At 43.8% G+C, this 18,737-nt stretch overlaps 1 protein-coding gene across 4 annotated transcripts in view; it reads left to right on the top strand.

Annotated features, from left to right (window-relative positions):
* VWDE (von Willebrand factor D and EGF domains) overlaps nt 1-18,737 on the top strand; it is a 384,361-nt gene that overhangs the window by 191,567 nt on the left and 174,057 nt on the right. For all 4 annotated transcript variants that reach the window (XM_085630788.1, XM_085630785.1, XM_085630787.1 and 1 more), the window contains exons 9-11: nt 4,576-4,649; nt 12,219-12,492; nt 18,000-18,208. In XM_085630788.1, the coding sequence (XP_085486914.1) occupies nt 4,576-4,649; nt 12,219-12,492; nt 18,000-18,208 (557 nt within the window). The remainder of the gene's footprint in view (nt 1-4,575; nt 4,650-12,218; nt 12,493-17,999; nt 18,209-18,737) is intronic.

Here is an 18,737-nt window from a genome sequence, read left to right as displayed (position 1 = left end):
ACAGCATTTTACAGCATCTGGAGTCTTTTTTTGGACTGTTTCAGGGGAGCCCAAATGTGGGGAATTTTTCATAGTCCAGGCGTGATGAAATCAAGGCCTGGACTAACAATCCTCTGCATAACATTGACAGTAGTGCCACAATTTTCCTCAAAATCCTCAGCGTGACAAAACATGCACTGGTCAGTTCTTTGGCTTGCGTTTTTATTGAAAGAGAGCTGTCCAGCCACATCCCCAAGTTTTTTTTATTGGGGAGGACGGAACCGGCAGAGCCCCTACACTATCTGGCCAGCCTAAGGATGTTACTGAGGGAGGATTGTTCCCTAGAACCATTAGTTCCATTTTGTACCCATTTAATTTCAAAGAGCATCTTGCCATCTAGTGTGCCACCTTCTCCAGGCAAGTGCCTAACTGAGGCTGAGCTCCCTCACTTGAAGAGAGGGAAACCACACGCTGTGTGTTGTCAACATAGGACACATTTGAAACTCCAAATTCTTTAACAATAGAGGCCAGCGGACTCACATTAATATTAAAAAGAGTGGGACTGAGTGCTGAGCCCTGCGGAACCCCGTATTTTAGAGGGACCATCTCAGAGTAGCAGGGGGGTTGGCAAATCTGGAATGCTCTGTCCGTTAAAAAGGCGCACAGCCCGTGTAAAGCAGAACTCCTACTTATGCCAATTTCCCTCAATCTGAGTGCCAATGTTTTGTGGTCGACTGTATCAAATGCTGCACTCAGGTCGAGGAGCATAATGGCCGCCGCTTCTCCTTTGTCTAGGATTAATTTTAACTCCTAAACTACCACAAGTAGCCCCGACTCTGTACTGTGCTTTAGACGGAATCCATTCTGGGAGTCATCCAAGAGCCAATTGTCTTCGAGATGTTTGGACACCTGCTGATTGATATGTTTCTTGAAGACTTTCCCAGATACCAGGAGCATTGATATCGGTCTGCAGTTCCCTGGACATGTGGGAGAAAGATTTGTTTTTTTCAACAAAGCCTTAACCACTGCATGCTTCCATTCTCGTGGGACTATTCCGGTCAAGATTGAGAGATTTATTAATTCCTGAATCTTTGGGAAAGTTTCTTGGCTACACATTGCCAGAATGAGGGGAGGGGCTGGATCTAGTGGGGAGCCAGATTTCACTTTCCCAAATGGATCGATAAAGGCTTCCTTCATGATTAGAGAAAGTTATGAAGGCATTCTGTCCCTTCTGGCAGTGACAGACACTCTGGCCCTGTATAAAGATCTCCCCTTGCTTTTTGTAGATCACCGTATATGTCCGCCACTTTGTTTTGGAAAACTGCTGCAAGGTCATTACAGCGTTTTTCTGAGGGGTTAGACAGTGAGTTCCTGCTTTTAGGATCATTTATATATTTTACATTATGTTACAATACGAAATAGCTCTTTAGGAGCATTGGCCGCCTTACCTAGTAGTTCTTCATAGTATGCGGCTTGCACCCTTTTTATCTGATGGTGCCGGGTGGCTGCTTGATAGGCAAGTTTTGTATTGTAGTCATATTTAAGTCTCCATTTCCGTTCCAGTTGATCCACCTAGTTACCGTGTGATTGGATACCTGAGGATCAATTTCAAGTGTTGGTCTAGAGTCAGCAAGTATTTCTAGCCAAGGGTCTTTCTTCAGTTTTGACCATTTCCGGCCTTGATTCACAGGAGTTTTAGCACCTACCCGAGAGAGGGGCCTTGCCAGAGTAAAGGAGATGAGCATGATTGGTCTAAGCCTTTAGGCGAGGACTCTTAATGATAAGACTGGGCTCATTACTGAAGACTGGGTAAAAAGGTGGCCTACCACATGAGTTGACCCCTCCACCCTTTGCATCAAAAGCATACAACCTAGATCCTGAAGATAGCAAGATGGGCAATAGGGTGGGCCTTGCAGCAGCATTAAAACACTAAAGACCATCATTATATCCTAAATTATTTCAAGGACTCATATTTCCATTGAATTCTGAAAAATTATAAAAACAATGCAATACATTTTGAGTTTAAGTTACTAAATAGATAACCCAATACACCTTAAGAGGATGAACATTATTATATTATGCATCAATTACCTTTGAGAGTACTTTGAATTAGAATTAAAGAAGGAGATTTATTGGAACTCCTCAACAAAATAGCTGAATGACTGTTACATGATGCTGGAAGGATAACTGCCAATTATGATTTTCTCTAATGTCGCTACCATCCTGAGTGCCATTGATCTGGTGCCAGATTAAATGCCTAGTCAAAATATTAGGGGTAGGGAAAGTAACATCATTCACCCCTTGATCTTTAATGACCTAACCAGTCTGAGCCACTTGCTCCATGATACACTGCTTTGCCCTGCAACTAGAGTTTTTAAGAGCAGTGCAAGTGTTCTGAGTACCAAATGTCAAGAGTGCGGTAGCAGCTGCCACATCTAGATATCTGTAGTTGATGCTGATGTGTAGCTAATGACCCCTAAAGTCTAGGACGGCATCCTTTGTACAAGAAGACAGAAACTAAAGGTTTGTGTCCTGAACATGCTAGGAAGATCATACGCACATGCACAGGAAACTAGAATGCAAACAATTGTGATCAACCCCCATTTTGGTGGTACATTTCAAGGACCTTGTTTTGCTAATGCAAATTCTGGCAGTTTATTTTATTTTCCAGAGTTTTCATAGTTTGGATTGTCACCATAGTATTATCCTCCTACTGGAGCATCTGGAAGAGGATTCAACAAGTGATGCTGAGAATCCTCTCCTGAGAGTGGGGAGGCATTTAGACATTCCAGACGTTCTCCCATCACCTTGGCTGGTGTGGATGTTCTGCCATCTTGACAAATGCAATTTGTGGTCACCAGGCTATAAATCAGACCCTTAGTACTGTAGATAAAGACCTCGTCAAAGGGAAGCGCATCCAGCTGGGTGGGGTAAGTGTTCAGTGTAACTTTCAACACTGATGATATATAGAGATACATTGATTTCAAGAAATGAATGGAAGGATGCATTGTTCCTTGCAAAGAGGTAAGGGACTTGCCAGTGCTATTGCAAACAAAGACTGCACAAGCCAGAGAAGCAGTGGCTTTATTCCCTCCATGCTCAAATTTAAAATGGCCTCGCGATTTACTTCTAGACCAGAACATTGCCAAAGGAACCGCTACAATGACAATGATATATTTAGCACTCTAACCTAGTTGCATTCTGTGTGTGAATTTGAACTGAACATCAAACTTTCAGGAAAGGATGCATTTACAATAACTGTCCTTATTAAATATTGTTCACATTAACCCATTCTTTCTTAAACACTAAAAATAATGAATGTTTTATATTCTCCATGTGTGTATTTTATGCGGGCATGTATTGGATAGATTGGTAATAAAGAAAATGTATTCATCTGTCAATACATTACAGATTCATTCACACAACAGTATTAACCAGTAGAGAATGATCAATGATGAAAGATTGGATGATTGTGATAGATGAATGGGTTAGAATTTAAAAAATTCTTACTGCAACTCTCTACTTCAATTAAGGACTTTAAAGACTGACATGAATGGGAAATAAGGTTTCTTTTCCTTCCACGTAGTATTTTTTTTTAAAAGGTTGATATTCCACTTTATATTCAACAAATGAATGTCCTACCCAATAGTCTTCTTATCCAAAATTCAATGGTAAATCAATAATATAATTGTCAGTTTCAGGCCATGAGTTTTACATTCCACTAATAATGTCCCCGTTTAACTCCGAGTCCTGTAAACAGAAGAGAGACCTTCAATCAGTATCCAGCCTCCAGTGTCTCCTCCCTCGCTCTCATTCAACCCTTGGTATCCAAGCCTTTTTTCCTCTCTTTCAAGGATGTGCAGCGACCAGAAGACTGAGAGCTTCTATCAGGACCCGGCCTCGGTTTCTCCTCTGGGAATGCTCTCCTGTTCCCTCTTTTATAGCCTTTCTTGGTTGAAGCCACACCCCTTCTCTAACTTCCCCACCGGTAATTGATCCTGCTGCCAATGGTACAGCCTTGCTCCTGCAACTTCCCTTTCCTGTTTGGTGGATCTTGCCCAAGATGTGAGGAAGTCCCTTGCCTTATAAAGAAAAAAGACACCCATCCCTTTTCATCTTTGAATACTGACTTGGCGGTTTGGGGGTTTCTTGACCTTCCTAGGATTTCCAAGGGGGTTAAATCCCTCACCTAGACTAGAACTGATTCAGCTACTGTGGGGACCAACATAACTTTTCATGCCTCTTGTGGTAGAGTTTGGTGATGGCCTGTGTACCACTCGTCAGCCAAGGCCACACTACTCGTGGTTAGTGGATGTTTGTCACGTGCCTCTGATTTCCCCCTGAGGTTTCTCAATGGATTGTTTAGCTCATTAAAGAATCTCTGTTGGGGTTATTTTGGAAAGCAATAATTACCACTATCTTCGGAAGAATTCTTGTAATCTTTGCCAGGGTCTCTCAGATTTCTATAGAGATCAGTTGTGAGGCACTGCAAACCCAAAGATAACTTATGCTTACTGTTACCTTTCTTAATTTGGCAAAATGCTCACTGTTCATCACTGCATATCTTTTCTTATCTGAATACCATGTCTCTTACAGATTACAGTGAAGGATGTGCCTACTGCTTTCTGCTACTCGTTCACAGACCCTCACATAATTACATTTGATGGAAGGTAAATATACTTCTAATTAAATATGTTCAATTAAACCATAATTTCTAGTTCTTAACATTTTAATTCACACTAAACCTTATGCTTACATTCCAGAAATGTTCTCTGTAGATAATATTCGCCGAAGACATGTTCAGGTTCTAAACAAACACTTTGGATAGGAGGAATCCCATGTTCAGTTTTATATCAGATTCTACTGGAAAGCCAACATAGTATTTTCTTGCAATCAGTTTAGGTGTACTTCCAGCATCTTTTATTGTCAGCAAGCTGAGCAGCAGGCTATGGATCCTTAGTACGTGACATATAAATTCATGCTGAAGATTAAGGAAAAGAATGATAAAATAGTCCATATAATAATCCATCATGGAACTCGCTGAACTGACTCCTGTAAGAGTATCTCTGATAGGACGAAATAAACTATTACATCATTTCTGAAAGATGTCTGTGAGTTACCACATTTGAGTTGCAAATAACTTTTTCATCCTTTTCGCATAGAATTGTTCTTTTATTAGATCCTCAGACCTATTCTTCATACCTCAAGTGAGTGCGGCGCTCTTATGGGAGGAGGATATAGAAGTGTTTGTGTCAATAGCATTTGTCACACACACTGGCCAGCTCAAAGGTCTCGAAAGATCCATGCTGCTTCCGGGTTTGAATCCCCTCTAGCAACTGAACAATCTTAACAGGTTTCCAAATTTGAGTCTCCTCTTTGAGCTTGAGGTCCAGGACTAATGGCTCTCCTGTCCCTCCCCCCGGGACCCCTCCCTCTATGTACTGTAAGTACAGAAGAGGACATTAATGGGAAGAGATGGCTGCTGAAGGGCCACAATGCGCAGTTTTTCAGCACTCGACGAGTAGCAGGGGCAGGATTGGAAGCACATGCGCTCGGCGGGGGCTTTGACACCGCACAAGTCTGCGGCCGTAACTCAGACTTTAGCGATCACTTTACCACCTCCGTGAACGGGCTTCTGTTTCCTTGTTAATGGCGATGAGTTCCAGATGCCCCCGGGACCCTTCTGAGCGGAGCGCAGAGGCCATTTCTCAACACTCCCCGGCAGACTGACCCTCCCCATGTGGGAGATCCCCAGGATGCAACACGTCACCAGGTGTGTCAGAGGTCAACGTGACACACGCATCCTGTGCAGTTGAAAGGGAATAAAACACCACGGAGCCTGTCGTAAAAACTTTATTTAGCGATTAGCACCTACGCTCGCACAGCTCACGTGAAGTCAAATGGTGCTTTGAGGCTGATGCCGCCCGAGCACGTTTGAGAGGCGCCTGTAAAACAGGGCCGCCGACGCGCTATAATAATTGAGTCATTTCGGTTTTAAACAACGAGTGCATTAAATCACAAATATAAGACGAGTGCATCGTAACTTTCATTGAACATGTATAAGTGTACCGTAATGGTCCAATCTAAGGGGGTATCGAGATAAAATGTATATAATAAATACATTGAAGTAAAGAGAATAAGGAGAGGCCGAAAAACCGGATGTTTTGTAGTAGATTGTGGGAATGCCGTGTTTCTGTGGATCCCAGATCGGTTGTGGGGGAGAGTCCCACTTTCTAGACCTTGGCTCTCAGTTGTGAATGCACAGCCACAAACCGTTTGCTAAAGAATCATCAAATGGATAACCCTCATTGCAATCTCACTACAGCTGGTTTCAAACCCTAACCCAGTGAGATATGAGCCAGTCATTTAGTGGTCTAAGCACTATATCTGCAAGGCTTCATCAACAGAGATGAGCTGAGACCGCTCGCCCGCTTCATCGTTCATTGACACTGACCGTGTTCACTGTTCACAGTAAGTGCAAGTACATTTGTGCATCTAGTGACTCCTAAGCTTGTTACACAAAACAACTAATTTGGCTGACAACTTACCACTCATTAATTAATTGCATAAAGACATACTTATATTTGAAATTGTGTCACATCTACTGTGCGTTCTGTACACACCATTCCTATTTCAGGTGTGTGTGATAGCTGTGGCAACCCTTGATGTGTGTTCTTGTCATACTATGAAGAATGCTCTTTGTGTAGCATTATCAACCTAGTCACTCACCTCCACAGACAACCTTTGTTACGAAATCCTCAACAATCAGTTCTCAGTTAGAATAAAATACCACAAACCTTGCTGTATCTGTGGCCAATTAAGTGTGTTGTCGTGAAATGTAGAGGGATAATTCCATTTATTCATCCTGGTTCTAGATCATTAGGTCCACATGGAGCTGAATCGGAAGGTGACGGGCCAGTAAGGAAGGGTAGGGCTAATGATTAACACAAGTACACCACATACTAGCCATTCTCACCACACACTACTCTGCATCATTGTCAGCCCATGTTCATGGGTTGACAATGTACCAATGATGTACTTAATTTGGACGGGGGGGTCAGAGTAATTGGAATAGTGTGTATTATTTCATAACTGCTCAAAGCATGAGAAGTAACTCACATGTTCTCGTTGCTGCTAGTAGTACCTATAAACTCACAACACAACCTCCTTAGTTGTCTATTGATTTGGTCCAGACTTGAAGTGCTTTTACCCGGCAGATTCAATGTAATGGCCATTTACTCCTCCTCCTGTTACATAATCGGTATTACATTACTGAGAAAAGGCACTGATTGACTCACTCCCTAATTCCCCCCCAGTTGCTGTTTTTTAGCTGTAAATAACTTTAATACATTTTCATTTGCCTTGCCCAATCTCAGTCAGAAAAGTAGTTGCATGGATAATTAAATGAAAGGCATTTTCTATTTGCAGCGGGCTGCAATGGGATATCAATTGAATTTGCAGATAAGCTTATGGAAAAAGAATAATATCTATCTATACAAATGCAATAATGGATCCTGGAAAGCTATACATTTTCGAGAAGACAACATTTTGAATTCAGCAAGGGGTCATTTGTGTAGATCCATCAAGGTTTTTTTTATAGAAACTAACAGTTAAATATAGGATAAATTGAAAATTAGTTGAAAAAAACATCCTTTTGTGTCAACGTTTTCACCTGTAACTTCTTCTAATTATGACAGCTCTTTGAAAGCAATATACCATTACATCCGCTGGACATTACTGGTTGTGGGGATATATAGGACTTGTAGGTTCACCGAGAACCCGACGAACCCAGAGCCAAAAACTGAGCAGCAACTTGCAATGGTTTTTTATTATGTCCCGGGTATATAGTAATTATTCTGTAAAAATGTGTACATGGAAAAATCGGTATGAAAGACACCTATGTATTTCTGAAATGGGAACAAAATATAGAGTTTAGAAACAGTAGATATTTGCACATTTCTGAAATTGGGAATACTCATACTAGCATGAGAATTATCAGTCATTTTTTAGAATGACTTCTTTTTTACACAATATCTTTCATTTGGAAGGCAGAAATGCATCGAGAGTCAATAGATAATAACAGTTCCTTTACAAATCTGAATTACCCTAAGTCTCCCGATAAAAATGGTACCTCACTTGTGTGAGTAGGCATAGTGCCCGCGACAGGAAACGGCGCAAAACGCATTGTGGTCACAACTCAATATCGCTGTGAAAATTTACCCTTTTTTGGCAAAGTGACTAGCTCTAGTTTTTGAACCCTAGCTCTGCGGGCACCTTGGGAAACCTAGTAAACCTATACATTTTTTTAAACTAGACACCCAGGGGAATCCAGGATGGGGTGACTTGACTGCCTCCCACCAGGGTCTGTTACCCAGAATCCCTTGCAAACCTAAAAAATTGTCAAAAAAACCACATTTCTGTGGTGGAAAGTTCCGGAATCTGCGTGGATCCACAAATTTCCACCCACCCTGCGTTCCCCAAAGTCTTACGAGAAAAACGGTACCTCACTTGTGTGGGTCGGCCTAGTGCCCGCGACAGGAAACGGCGCAAAACGCAACGTGGTCACACCTCAATTTCGCAGTGAAAAATGACCCTTTTTTGGCAAAATGTCTAGCTGTCGTTTTTGAACCCTAGCTTGGGGCCTCCCACACGAGTGAGGCACCGTTTTTATCGGGAGACCCGGGAGGAACGCTGGGTGGTAGGAAATTTGTGTCAGCCCGGTGATGCCACAACTTTCCCCACACAAAAATGTGTGAAAAAGGTGATTTTTTTTTTCAGCTAAATTTGAGGTTTGCAGGGCATGCTTGGTAAGGAAACGTTGGGGGATCCACGCAACGCATACCTCCCTGGAGTCCCGCGGGTGTCTAGTTTTCAGAAATGTGTGGGTTTGGTAGGTTCCCCTAGGTGGCCGCCGAGCACCGGCCAAAAACCCAGGTGACCCCCCTTGTAAAACCAGGTCGTTTTGATGTAGGCAATTTTCATGTCGCCTCAATACGTTTTGGGCCCTTGCCTGTCGCGGGTACTTGGGCCTCCCACACGAGTGAGGCACCTTTTTTATCGGGAGACCCTGGGGAACGCTGGGTGGTAGGAAATTTGTGTCAGCCCGGTGATGCCACAACTTTCCCACACAAAAATGTGTGAAAAAGGTGATTTTTTTTCAGCTAAATGTGAGGTTTGCAGGGCATTCTGGGTAAGGAAACTTTGGGGGATCCACGCAAGCCATACCTCCCTGGAATCCCCCGGGTGTCTAGTTTTCAGAAATGTGTGGGTTTGGTAGGTTTCCCTAGATGGCCGCCAAGCCCGGGGCCAAAAACTCATGGGACCCCCTTTGCAAAACCAGGTTGTTTTGTGATAGGTAATTTTGATGTCTCCTCAATAGGTGTTGGGCCCTTGCCTGACGCGGGCACTAGGCCTACCCACGCAAGTGAGGTACCATTTTTCTCTGAAGACTTTGGGGAACGCAGGGTGGGTGGAATTTTGTGGACCCACGCAGATTCCAGAACTTTCCACCACAGAAATGTGAGGAAAATGTGTTATTTTGGACACATTTTTTGGTTTGCAATGGATTCTGGGTAACAGAACCTAGTGAGAGCCAGTGAAGTCACCCCATCCTGGATTCCCCTCGGTGTCTAGTTTTCAAAAATGTACAGGTTTGCTAGGTTTGCCTACGTGCCAACTGCGCTAGGGCCCAAAATCCACAGGTATGCACATTGCTAAAAAAAATTCTGCCTCCCTGGGGGGGAATCGGGGAAGGGGGTTTCATCCCGATATGCCCCTGACGGGGCAGAAAGACTGTGGCTATTTTTTGTGGGGGTGGGGGCATTGGTATGACTATTTTGGGCAGCCCCCACCCCCACGTATAAAAAAAGCCGGTATACTCGCTGGCGCCTAGTGGGCTTTCTGCCCCCCCAGGGGTCAGATCAGGGGCCACTGCCACCAACTGCCCTCCCGGGGGGGACAGAAAGATTGGAATTTCTCTGGGGGTGGGGTGGGGTATTGTCATGCCCATTTTGGGGGGCCCCTACCCCTGCACTAATAAAACAAAAAAATCCATGGTTTCTAGTGGGCATTCTGCGCCCCCCAGGGGGGGCAGATTGGGGGCTACAGCTCCCATCTGCCTCCTGGGGGGCAGAAATACTGTCATTTTTGTGGGGGGGAGGGTGGGGGCATTGGCGTGCCCGTTGCGGGCAGCCCCCACCCTAAAAAAAACTAAAAACTAATCCCTGGTTTTTAGTGGGCTTTCTGCCCCCCCCCCGAAGGGGCAGATTAGGGGCCAATGCCCCATCTGCCCCCCGGGTGGGGCAGAAAGACGGTAGTAATTGTGGGGTGGGGTGGGGTCATGGTCCTGCCCGTTTTGGGCAGCCCCCACCCCTATTTATTTATTTTTTATTTCCCTGGTGTCTAGAGGGCTTTCTGCCCCCCCGGGGGGCAGATTGGGGGGCAATGCCCCATCTGCCTCCCAGGGGGGGCAGCAAGGCTGTAATGGTGGCGGGTGGGTGGGGGCATTGGCTTGCCCGTTGCGGGCAGCCCCCACCCTAAAAAAAAATAAAAACAAATCCCTGGTTTTTAGTGGGCTTTCTGCCCCCCCGAAGGTGCAGATTAGGGGCAAATGCCCCATCTGCCCCCGGAGGGCAGAAAGACTGTAGTAATGGGGGGTGGGGTGGGGGCATGGGCATGCCCGTTTTGGGCAGCCCCCACCCCTATTTTGTATTTTTTTTAAAACTCCCTGGTGTCTAGTGGGCTTTTTGCCCCCCCCCCCGGGGTGGGGGCAGATTGGGGGCTACTGCCCCCATCTGCCCCCCAGGGGGGGCAAAAAGACTAAATTTGGCAAATTCTTTGGGGGGAGCAAAGGCCCTTGCCCAAGGGGCCGCTCCCCCCTCCCTGGTGTCTAGTGGGTGGATCCCTGCTTGGGGATCGCCCTCCTGTGGCGATCCCCAAGCAGGGATCCACTGCCGAGGGGTACCATTGGAAAGGGGAGATTCCCCCTTTCCAACGATACCTCTCCCGTCTTTCTACGTGCTCAGGGGGCTGAGATAGCCCCCTGAGCACGTAGAAAGTGAAACTGAAATGAGCCTCTTGGCTCATTTCAGTTTCACTTTCTCTGTAATGACGTCGGCGCGACGTGCGCGCCGATCGTCATTGCAGTGAAAGTGGGGGGGGGGGGCCTCGGAAGCTGGGAAAGCTCTTCCCCAGCTCCCGAGGCTATTTTGGCAGAAAGGGAATCCCTCTGGTGCCCGCACAGAGGGATTCCCTAGGGTATGCCTCATGACGAGCTGGACTCGTCATGGGCACAGCGCGACTGTGCTCCATGACGAGTCCAGCTCGTCATGGGCATACAAGGGGTTAACAGACTTTCTGTAACTTATAAGCAAGCTACAACGTACAACACAAAACAGCTTAAAATTAATCACATAGGTGAAACGTAATGCATTTACCAGTGCTTGTTATATCTCCCACCAGATGGGAGCAAATATGCAAGTCTGCTCCCCGCTCTTGGGGATGTAATCATTTACCTGCTGGCTGGGAGCAGACTTGTGTTCTCTTTCCCTGCCTGTACTCTTGTAGGCAGAGAAAAAGAACACATATTGTTTCCGTTTGCAGGAAGCAAGCAAAAAACAGCTGCTCCCTCCGAGCAGGAGCAATGCCAGCTCCCACACCATACGGGGGCCCTGGGACTCACCCCGCGGCCTTCAATGGTCAGCATGGCCCCCTCCCCTTTATAAAAACATGGAGCAACAGGGATGGGTTGCCTATTAAGGCTTAAGAAGGGGGGTCTGCATACCCCCTCCCCTTAGAATTTGTGATAATGCTGAGATATTCTGAAATACAATAGTATCTACATTTTGTTGTGTTGCAAAAAAAATAGATCTTTACAACCTTTTCTTTCACTTTCCCTGTACCCCAGCAAAATTGTCACATAGTTCACTTTAAAATCTCCTCTCACTTTGCAGTCCCAGGAAGGAAAATTAACCAACCCCATGTTAAAAGAATAAACGGGAATTTGTCAGACGACATAAACAGACATTTGACCTCTTTGAAGCACAGCAAAGGTGACAAGATAAATACAAAATATAAAGGCATCATTATTTATTGCTCTTTCTCGACCTACCAGAAATCGGTTGACAACCTACAGTTTGGGAAACTCTATACAATAATGCAAATGGTTTTGTTTTACATTTTAGCATTCACATAATGAACAGCAAATGTTTCTTATCTTTTTCTTTTTCTTCTGCTGACAGGCTTTATGATAATTTTAAAACAGGAACCTTTATGTTGTACAAAAGTACTTCGCGAGACTTCGAAGTCCACGTGCGGCAGTGGGACTGTGGGAGTCTGCACTTTCCAGCATCTTGTAACTGTGGCTTTGTTGCAAAGGAAGGAAATGACGTGATCGCATTTGATATGTGCAGTGGTCAGCTACATGAATCACAACCCCACTTATCGGTGAAGAGCAAAGACACCCTGAGTGACAATGTCAGAATCACTGAATCCTATCTGGGAAGAAAAGTAACAGTATGTACCATATCTTTTCTTTATAAATTCTCATTCATTTTCTACCATTGACCTAATTTGGGGAAGACCGCGAAAGACACACTGACATCTTGCTTGTTCTGAAAAGGTGACTTATTGTGTCAGGGCAAGGTTTCCCATAACATCCGGACAGCATTTAACATTTTATTAATTCAAATTTAACACAGTATATTTGTCTTTGTTGTAACGTTGCTTTGTGATTCATCTACACCATCTTTTCCAGTGGGAGGACGAGCTACCTATTCACCGCCTGAAAATATTTTGTAGTTCTGTGTTGGTATTCCAGTAGCCTGCTCATGGGTTCAACCCGTGTTTCCTTTCTCAGTAGCTAACTTGTCTAATCCAGAACCTACAGATTAACTTCAATAACTCATCTTTTCATACTATCAGGACCATATATATAATTGTATGACAATCACTCCATGAGTAACTAATCACAAATTAGACATAAATAATGGTCTACACATACAGTGCCTTACACCCTTCCTCTGCCTCATCTCCAGTTTATTCACAGACCCTTCAAGTGACCATACCCTGTTGCCCATGATGTGCAGGCCCATTAGAGCCTCCAAAAAGCTATTAGCCTCCACCCAAAGGAGGTCTCTTTTCAGTTCTAAAACAAAGCTGTCCTCAGTGTCAGGGCCAGGCTTCCCATGTGCCGGGGATGGCAACAAACCCTAAAAACTCCACAGCGCGCTTACAAAAAGTCAATAAGCTGGGAGGGATTCACATGACGTAGAGTCCAAGCCTCCGGTTAAGGGAGATTCACCAGAGTGACCAGACGTCCTGGGAATGGGAAAGTCAGTCCCCGAGCTTGTTGTTTACATCATCTCTCAGCAGACTTTTTTTATTTATTTTTTTATTTTTTTTATAGTTTTTGATCAAAATTCCTGAGTTCCACATTTTTGAGGTTACAAAACAAATAATGACTCAGCCAGCTTTCTCCTGCGTTTTATGAACTACCCCGCGTTTCCGAAGTTCGGACACGTTGCCATATCCTTATAACACCCAACCATAATGATCTTAGTCACCAGCTGGGGACAGCAGGCTCAAGTACGCTGAAAGGAAGCAGGGTGTGGTCCCAGGGTAAAGGGGTGCCTGGGGAGACGGGTCCCAAATGTCCACTGCAGCTCCAGACGATGGTAAGGCACAGGGTGCACACACACACCCCCAGAGCATGCGTGGTGACTAACAAATGCTCAATACCCCGCATGCACCCTCCAGGGAAAGCAGTCGGTCCAACCTCTGACACCTCAAGGAAGCATAGATAGGGGCAAAAACGGGGCCACGGAGTATCCTTCAATCCCCTCACGCACATGACAAAGGAGATGGTAGATCACACAAGACTTAGAGAAACACCCAAAACGAAAGAGAAAAAGCCCAAAGTTAGCCCCAAAAGAGGTTTCCTGAGAAAAGGTGGGGTTGAGATACCTGGTGTCACAAGGGAGGGTCACATAGCATGCCGCATGCTGGTAGCTGAGTGATAAACACACATGAATCTCAGGGTGCATTGCAACCACCAGCAACACTAAATAGCAACACGCCTCCCGAACCACATACTCGTGTGCACACACCAAGCAAGACACTCCATGGAAGAACCAGTGCCACCCACAGAATTCCTGATAAAGCATGAGGCTGTCTGTCCCTATGCCTCTGAAGATCCACACAAATATCTTGCACTAAACAAAGGATCAATTTAGGAATAAATGAAGGAGGTGGACCAATGGCTCATAAAAGAGAATAAACTGCCTCGATAACCAATAATCTCCTTATTCTCCCATAACTATAAAAAAGATACCCGACTGGGGCCACCATCTGGTGTCTTACAAAATCGTGACCAGTGGAGTGTGGAAGACATGCCCCAAAGAAAAAATACAGGAACCCAGATTATGACACATATATAATGTTTTTTGAGTTAACAATGAAACAAGCTCTCATCCAAACAGGTCAACCACCGAATCTTCAAGTGCACCAACACCCAGCTACCACAGAAAACACCCCATCCTGGACAAGAAATTTGCATTTGAAACTTTGAACTAACACCTCAAGCTTTTTGTTTGAACTGATAAGGAAACCAAGGCCACCAGAGTACCACAGACGCCTCCCAAGTGACCCATTCCAAGACCTGCAATGCCAAATGACAGGTTATGCATTATTGCATTGTTATGTACCCCCTGTCTGTTATGGAGGCTACTGCACCTATTCGCTACCAAGGAACTGTCGAGCAAAATGGAGTCTATTCAAAAGTTATCACAGCACTTGCTTTGGGGCCCCTGCCATGTCTCCTATAATTACACTCAGCAGAACTCCAGCATCCCACATGCATAGCACAGTGCCCTCTTACACAACATATGGTACCAATACATGACCGCAGTTGCTCCAGGTCATGTTACATCTGTTTGCTGATCCCACATGCAGTAGGCGCTGTCAGGCTTTACATATTCCAAGAGGTAGCCCCCGAGAAAGAAAATGCCTTAGCCACTTATATCCATGCAGAATAAGGGCCAAGATCCAACCCAAAAAAGCAGAAACACACTGGGTAGTAGTACATTTGACCCTATAAGAAACCAAGCCAACCGCATTATCCTCTTTTCTGAACCTAATGACATCCAAACCGAGCTAGACAGGATGCGCAGAAAGGGCACCATAGGGTAGGATACTGTTTATCCCCAAGACATCCCAGAGAAGAGATTCTTGGATGTAGCACAACTCCAAACTCAATGCACATACACATCTGCCCCTGCATCCATCTGTGGACCGAGGATTGTCCTTAGCGTATCTGGGGCAGTTTTCTCTAACAAAAAGTGTTCTCCAGACATGAAGTTCTTGTCTAGGGTGCCCAGCTCGAGGATATGAGGAGGAATCAGTCACAGGGTAAATCATTGAATGAAAGCGCGATCATCCCCGGTCAGGCAATCTGGGACACCGAGGTGGGTGAATATACTTTGCTAGAAGGGGCAAACCCTAATTGTACAGAAACCTACAATATATACATTATGTTTCAGAGGTAAAGGAATGCTTCCAATGGTCACAAATGCTAACTGCAGCATGATCATGCACATTCTGGATATGCAATGGGGCACCTCCAGGCTCATGGACTTCTACTGGCAGTGCAGCGAGTTTCCCTATACTCTGCTCATCCACGGATGGCATGGACTCTGTTCCCTGGTCACCATACACACCCTGACCCTGGTAAATCCTAGAGAGTAACTATCAGACTTATACCAGCACCCATTAAGGAAGAAGACAAACTTGCTGCACCAAGCACATGAGAAGAGAACTGTGGTCTATTTTGGCTGGCCTCAGTAAAAGGACATTCCCGAAGAATTCAGACTGTTTACTGATACACAGGTTTTGGCAGGAGGGTCGATACCCTTCTTCACTCTGCAGACAAAAGCACACGCCCGCTGTTCCCAAATGACCAAGTGGGAAATGCTTAAAATGATGAACAGCACTGAGCCCGGCCTTAATTCAGTCAAGGTAGAAATGCGAGCAATATGACTCATGTTAATGCAGCACCAATATGTATTGGACTTGACGACCATGATGGGAGGAGGAGTGTGTGCCAAGATCGGTGTGGCCTGCTGCACCATCATTCCAGGGAATGACGCAGGCAATGGTACATTGACACTTGCCATCCAAGCACTGCACCACCTACAGAGATACATGCATCTGGAGGGAGTTTCCCCTGTGCAGGAGTGGTTTTCAAATTGGTTCTCCTGGCTCCCCCGGTGGATTATCTGTTTGTGCAGATCGCTGTTGCCAGTTTTCATTGTGTTCATATTTTTGTGTGGGTCTGTTCAATTGGGTATTACCTGCTGTAAAAACGTAAACCTCAAAATGGGAAAAATGCATGTAACTGGGAAGGTAATAATTTTCTAGAGCGAGCCTAAGGAGCAAAATATCCCCAATAAAGTAACTGTTATAAGGTATGAGTCAGATAGTGTACTTGACAAATCTACTAGAGGAGGGAATGTCACGCAAATGTCACGTTTTGTAGTTAAACTTACAGGGATATTATTATAATCAGCTCTGTTTAGTAAGCAATTATGTATTTTCATCACATAAATAAATACTTAGATAAGATTTCCTAACATTATCAGAAGAAATATTGCTTAAATAAAAGTTCTTACCAAAGTTGTTCATTCTAAACAATCCTTTTACTCACATGTTGAATTTGACCTAAACTGGATTTGCTTAAATTCAGAAAATGTTTGAGCATCTACATTTTCCTATGTGGCAAACATACCTTCAGTGTCTGGGTGCTTGGTGTGGAATACAATTGCTGTCTCCACTTGCACTGTGTTGAACTGACTGCCCTAGATTTACAGGTAATTCTCAGTATAAGCTATGGACATCTAACTGGAAATGTAGTCTTACCTACTCCCCTTCATCATTGTGGTCTGACAGTGATGTGTACTTCTCCTCCTGTTAACACAGTTATATTTATATTTGATGATCCTTGACACTTCAAATTAATAAGGAGTCTAGTATCTGACTTTTACCTATGGATATTAAGAAGAGTTCTTCCTCTGTTACCATTCTCGTGTCACATAGCAGAACTTCAGACCATCTTAGACTTGTGTCTGAGTTACTGCAATACACTCTACCTTGGTCTACTAGTTTATCTAATCCATATAATTCGGTATACTTCATGTTATCTAGTATACATTTGTATAGATTCTCCTGAACTTCCCTCAATGATCTTCCTTGTCCAATAATTTTTCCAAGTTACACTCACTCCTGGTTGCTAACTGCTCATTATTCAGAAGACTTTGCCTTTGACATAATATCCTGAACAACAAGTAGCCTACCTTCGTACTTTCCTGTCCTATTTGCCAATCAGAATGCTTTGGTCGTTGCCTATACATCTTCCAATGGTTCCTAAGATGTGGAAGTTCCACCAAGGTGTACACTACTTGTCTTGCCAGGGTTTCAAACATGGGTGTTCTCTTCCTTTTTCCATCAACCTATCTGTTGTACTGTATGCAATTGAAAACCTGATTTTTCTTGATCTAAGCTTAGATTGTTCTGTTTTGAGTTTTGATGTTACTGCCCTAGCAGTGTGCATCATAAATATTTAAAAACAAATTACTCTATGCGGGGATTCAATTAGATTTTTGGTGTTTAATTTGAGTCAATGCAGACTTAATTAGATGTAATTTCTAAGATCACTCATAGATAATGCTATAGTGCCTCTAGTAAAATAAACAGCCAGTGATTCTGTTGGCTATAACTGGGATGACTTGGATTTGCTCTATGAGTAATACAAATTGTGAATGGTAATAGATTGATTGAACCACCACTGGTTTAGAAGTATAACTTTGGGTGTTTACATTTTAAATTAGTCTGGCAATTAAGCAAGTTTATCGTATCAAGTAAATAGGTTTCAATTTGTTATTTACTGTGTCCCAGGATAATTAATTCACCAGATTCTATTTAAACTAATCGTCCAACTTGCTGTGCTGAAATCTTCTTTCTATTTGTAGATCTCCTTCTCTTCTGGGGCTTTCATCCGCTCTGATGTGAGTGAATGGGGAATGAGTCTAACCCTTCGAGCCCCAAGCTCGGACTATAAGCATACACTTGGACTGTGCGGTACTTTTGATGGTGATACTGGGAATGATTTTCATGATATCAATGGTATCGGAATCCCACAAACCTCTGATACTCATCACACATTTATAAATGAATGGAGGTAAGCACAACTTTTTTACAAAAGCCTCTTTATTCTTTTTTATGGTGTTGGTTACGACAGACCCTTCAGTCAATCCAAAGCAACCATTATCAAATGATCACGAAAGATGAGAAAGCAGAATAGTCCAGCTACTCATTTCCGAAGGTATCTTACCAGTTAACACATTTGTAACGTTATTAACAGCCCAAGGGGAAACCAAGTATTGATTATGGGACATTCCATTTTTATTGATTAGCATGGTATAAATCCTGTTTTGACTTTACTTTTCCCAATTAAATTTGGTAAGCCTGTTCTGCATTTAAACCAATATGGCCTGACCCCTTGTTATGCCTTGCAAATCAGCATATGTAAATTATTTTCGTTAATGTTTCTTGTATCCGTCCAAGTTAGAGCTTTCGGTCTTGGCATGTATTGCAATACGATTTCTCATTGGTGCATTTTTTCATATAGCGCTTACACATAGACTTTTAAAACACTGAACTTGGAATTTTTATATGGGTTTTAATATTGACTATGATTCTTTTTTATA

This window comes from Triturus cristatus, chromosome 10 (assembly GCF_964204655.1).
Source record: "Triturus cristatus chromosome 10, aTriCri1.1, whole genome shotgun sequence".
Taxonomy (NCBI): domain Eukaryota; kingdom Metazoa; phylum Chordata; class Amphibia; order Caudata; family Salamandridae; genus Triturus; species Triturus cristatus.
The sequence above is the reverse complement of the archived record's forward strand: the minus strand, read 5'-3'. Positions and strand labels throughout refer to the sequence as shown.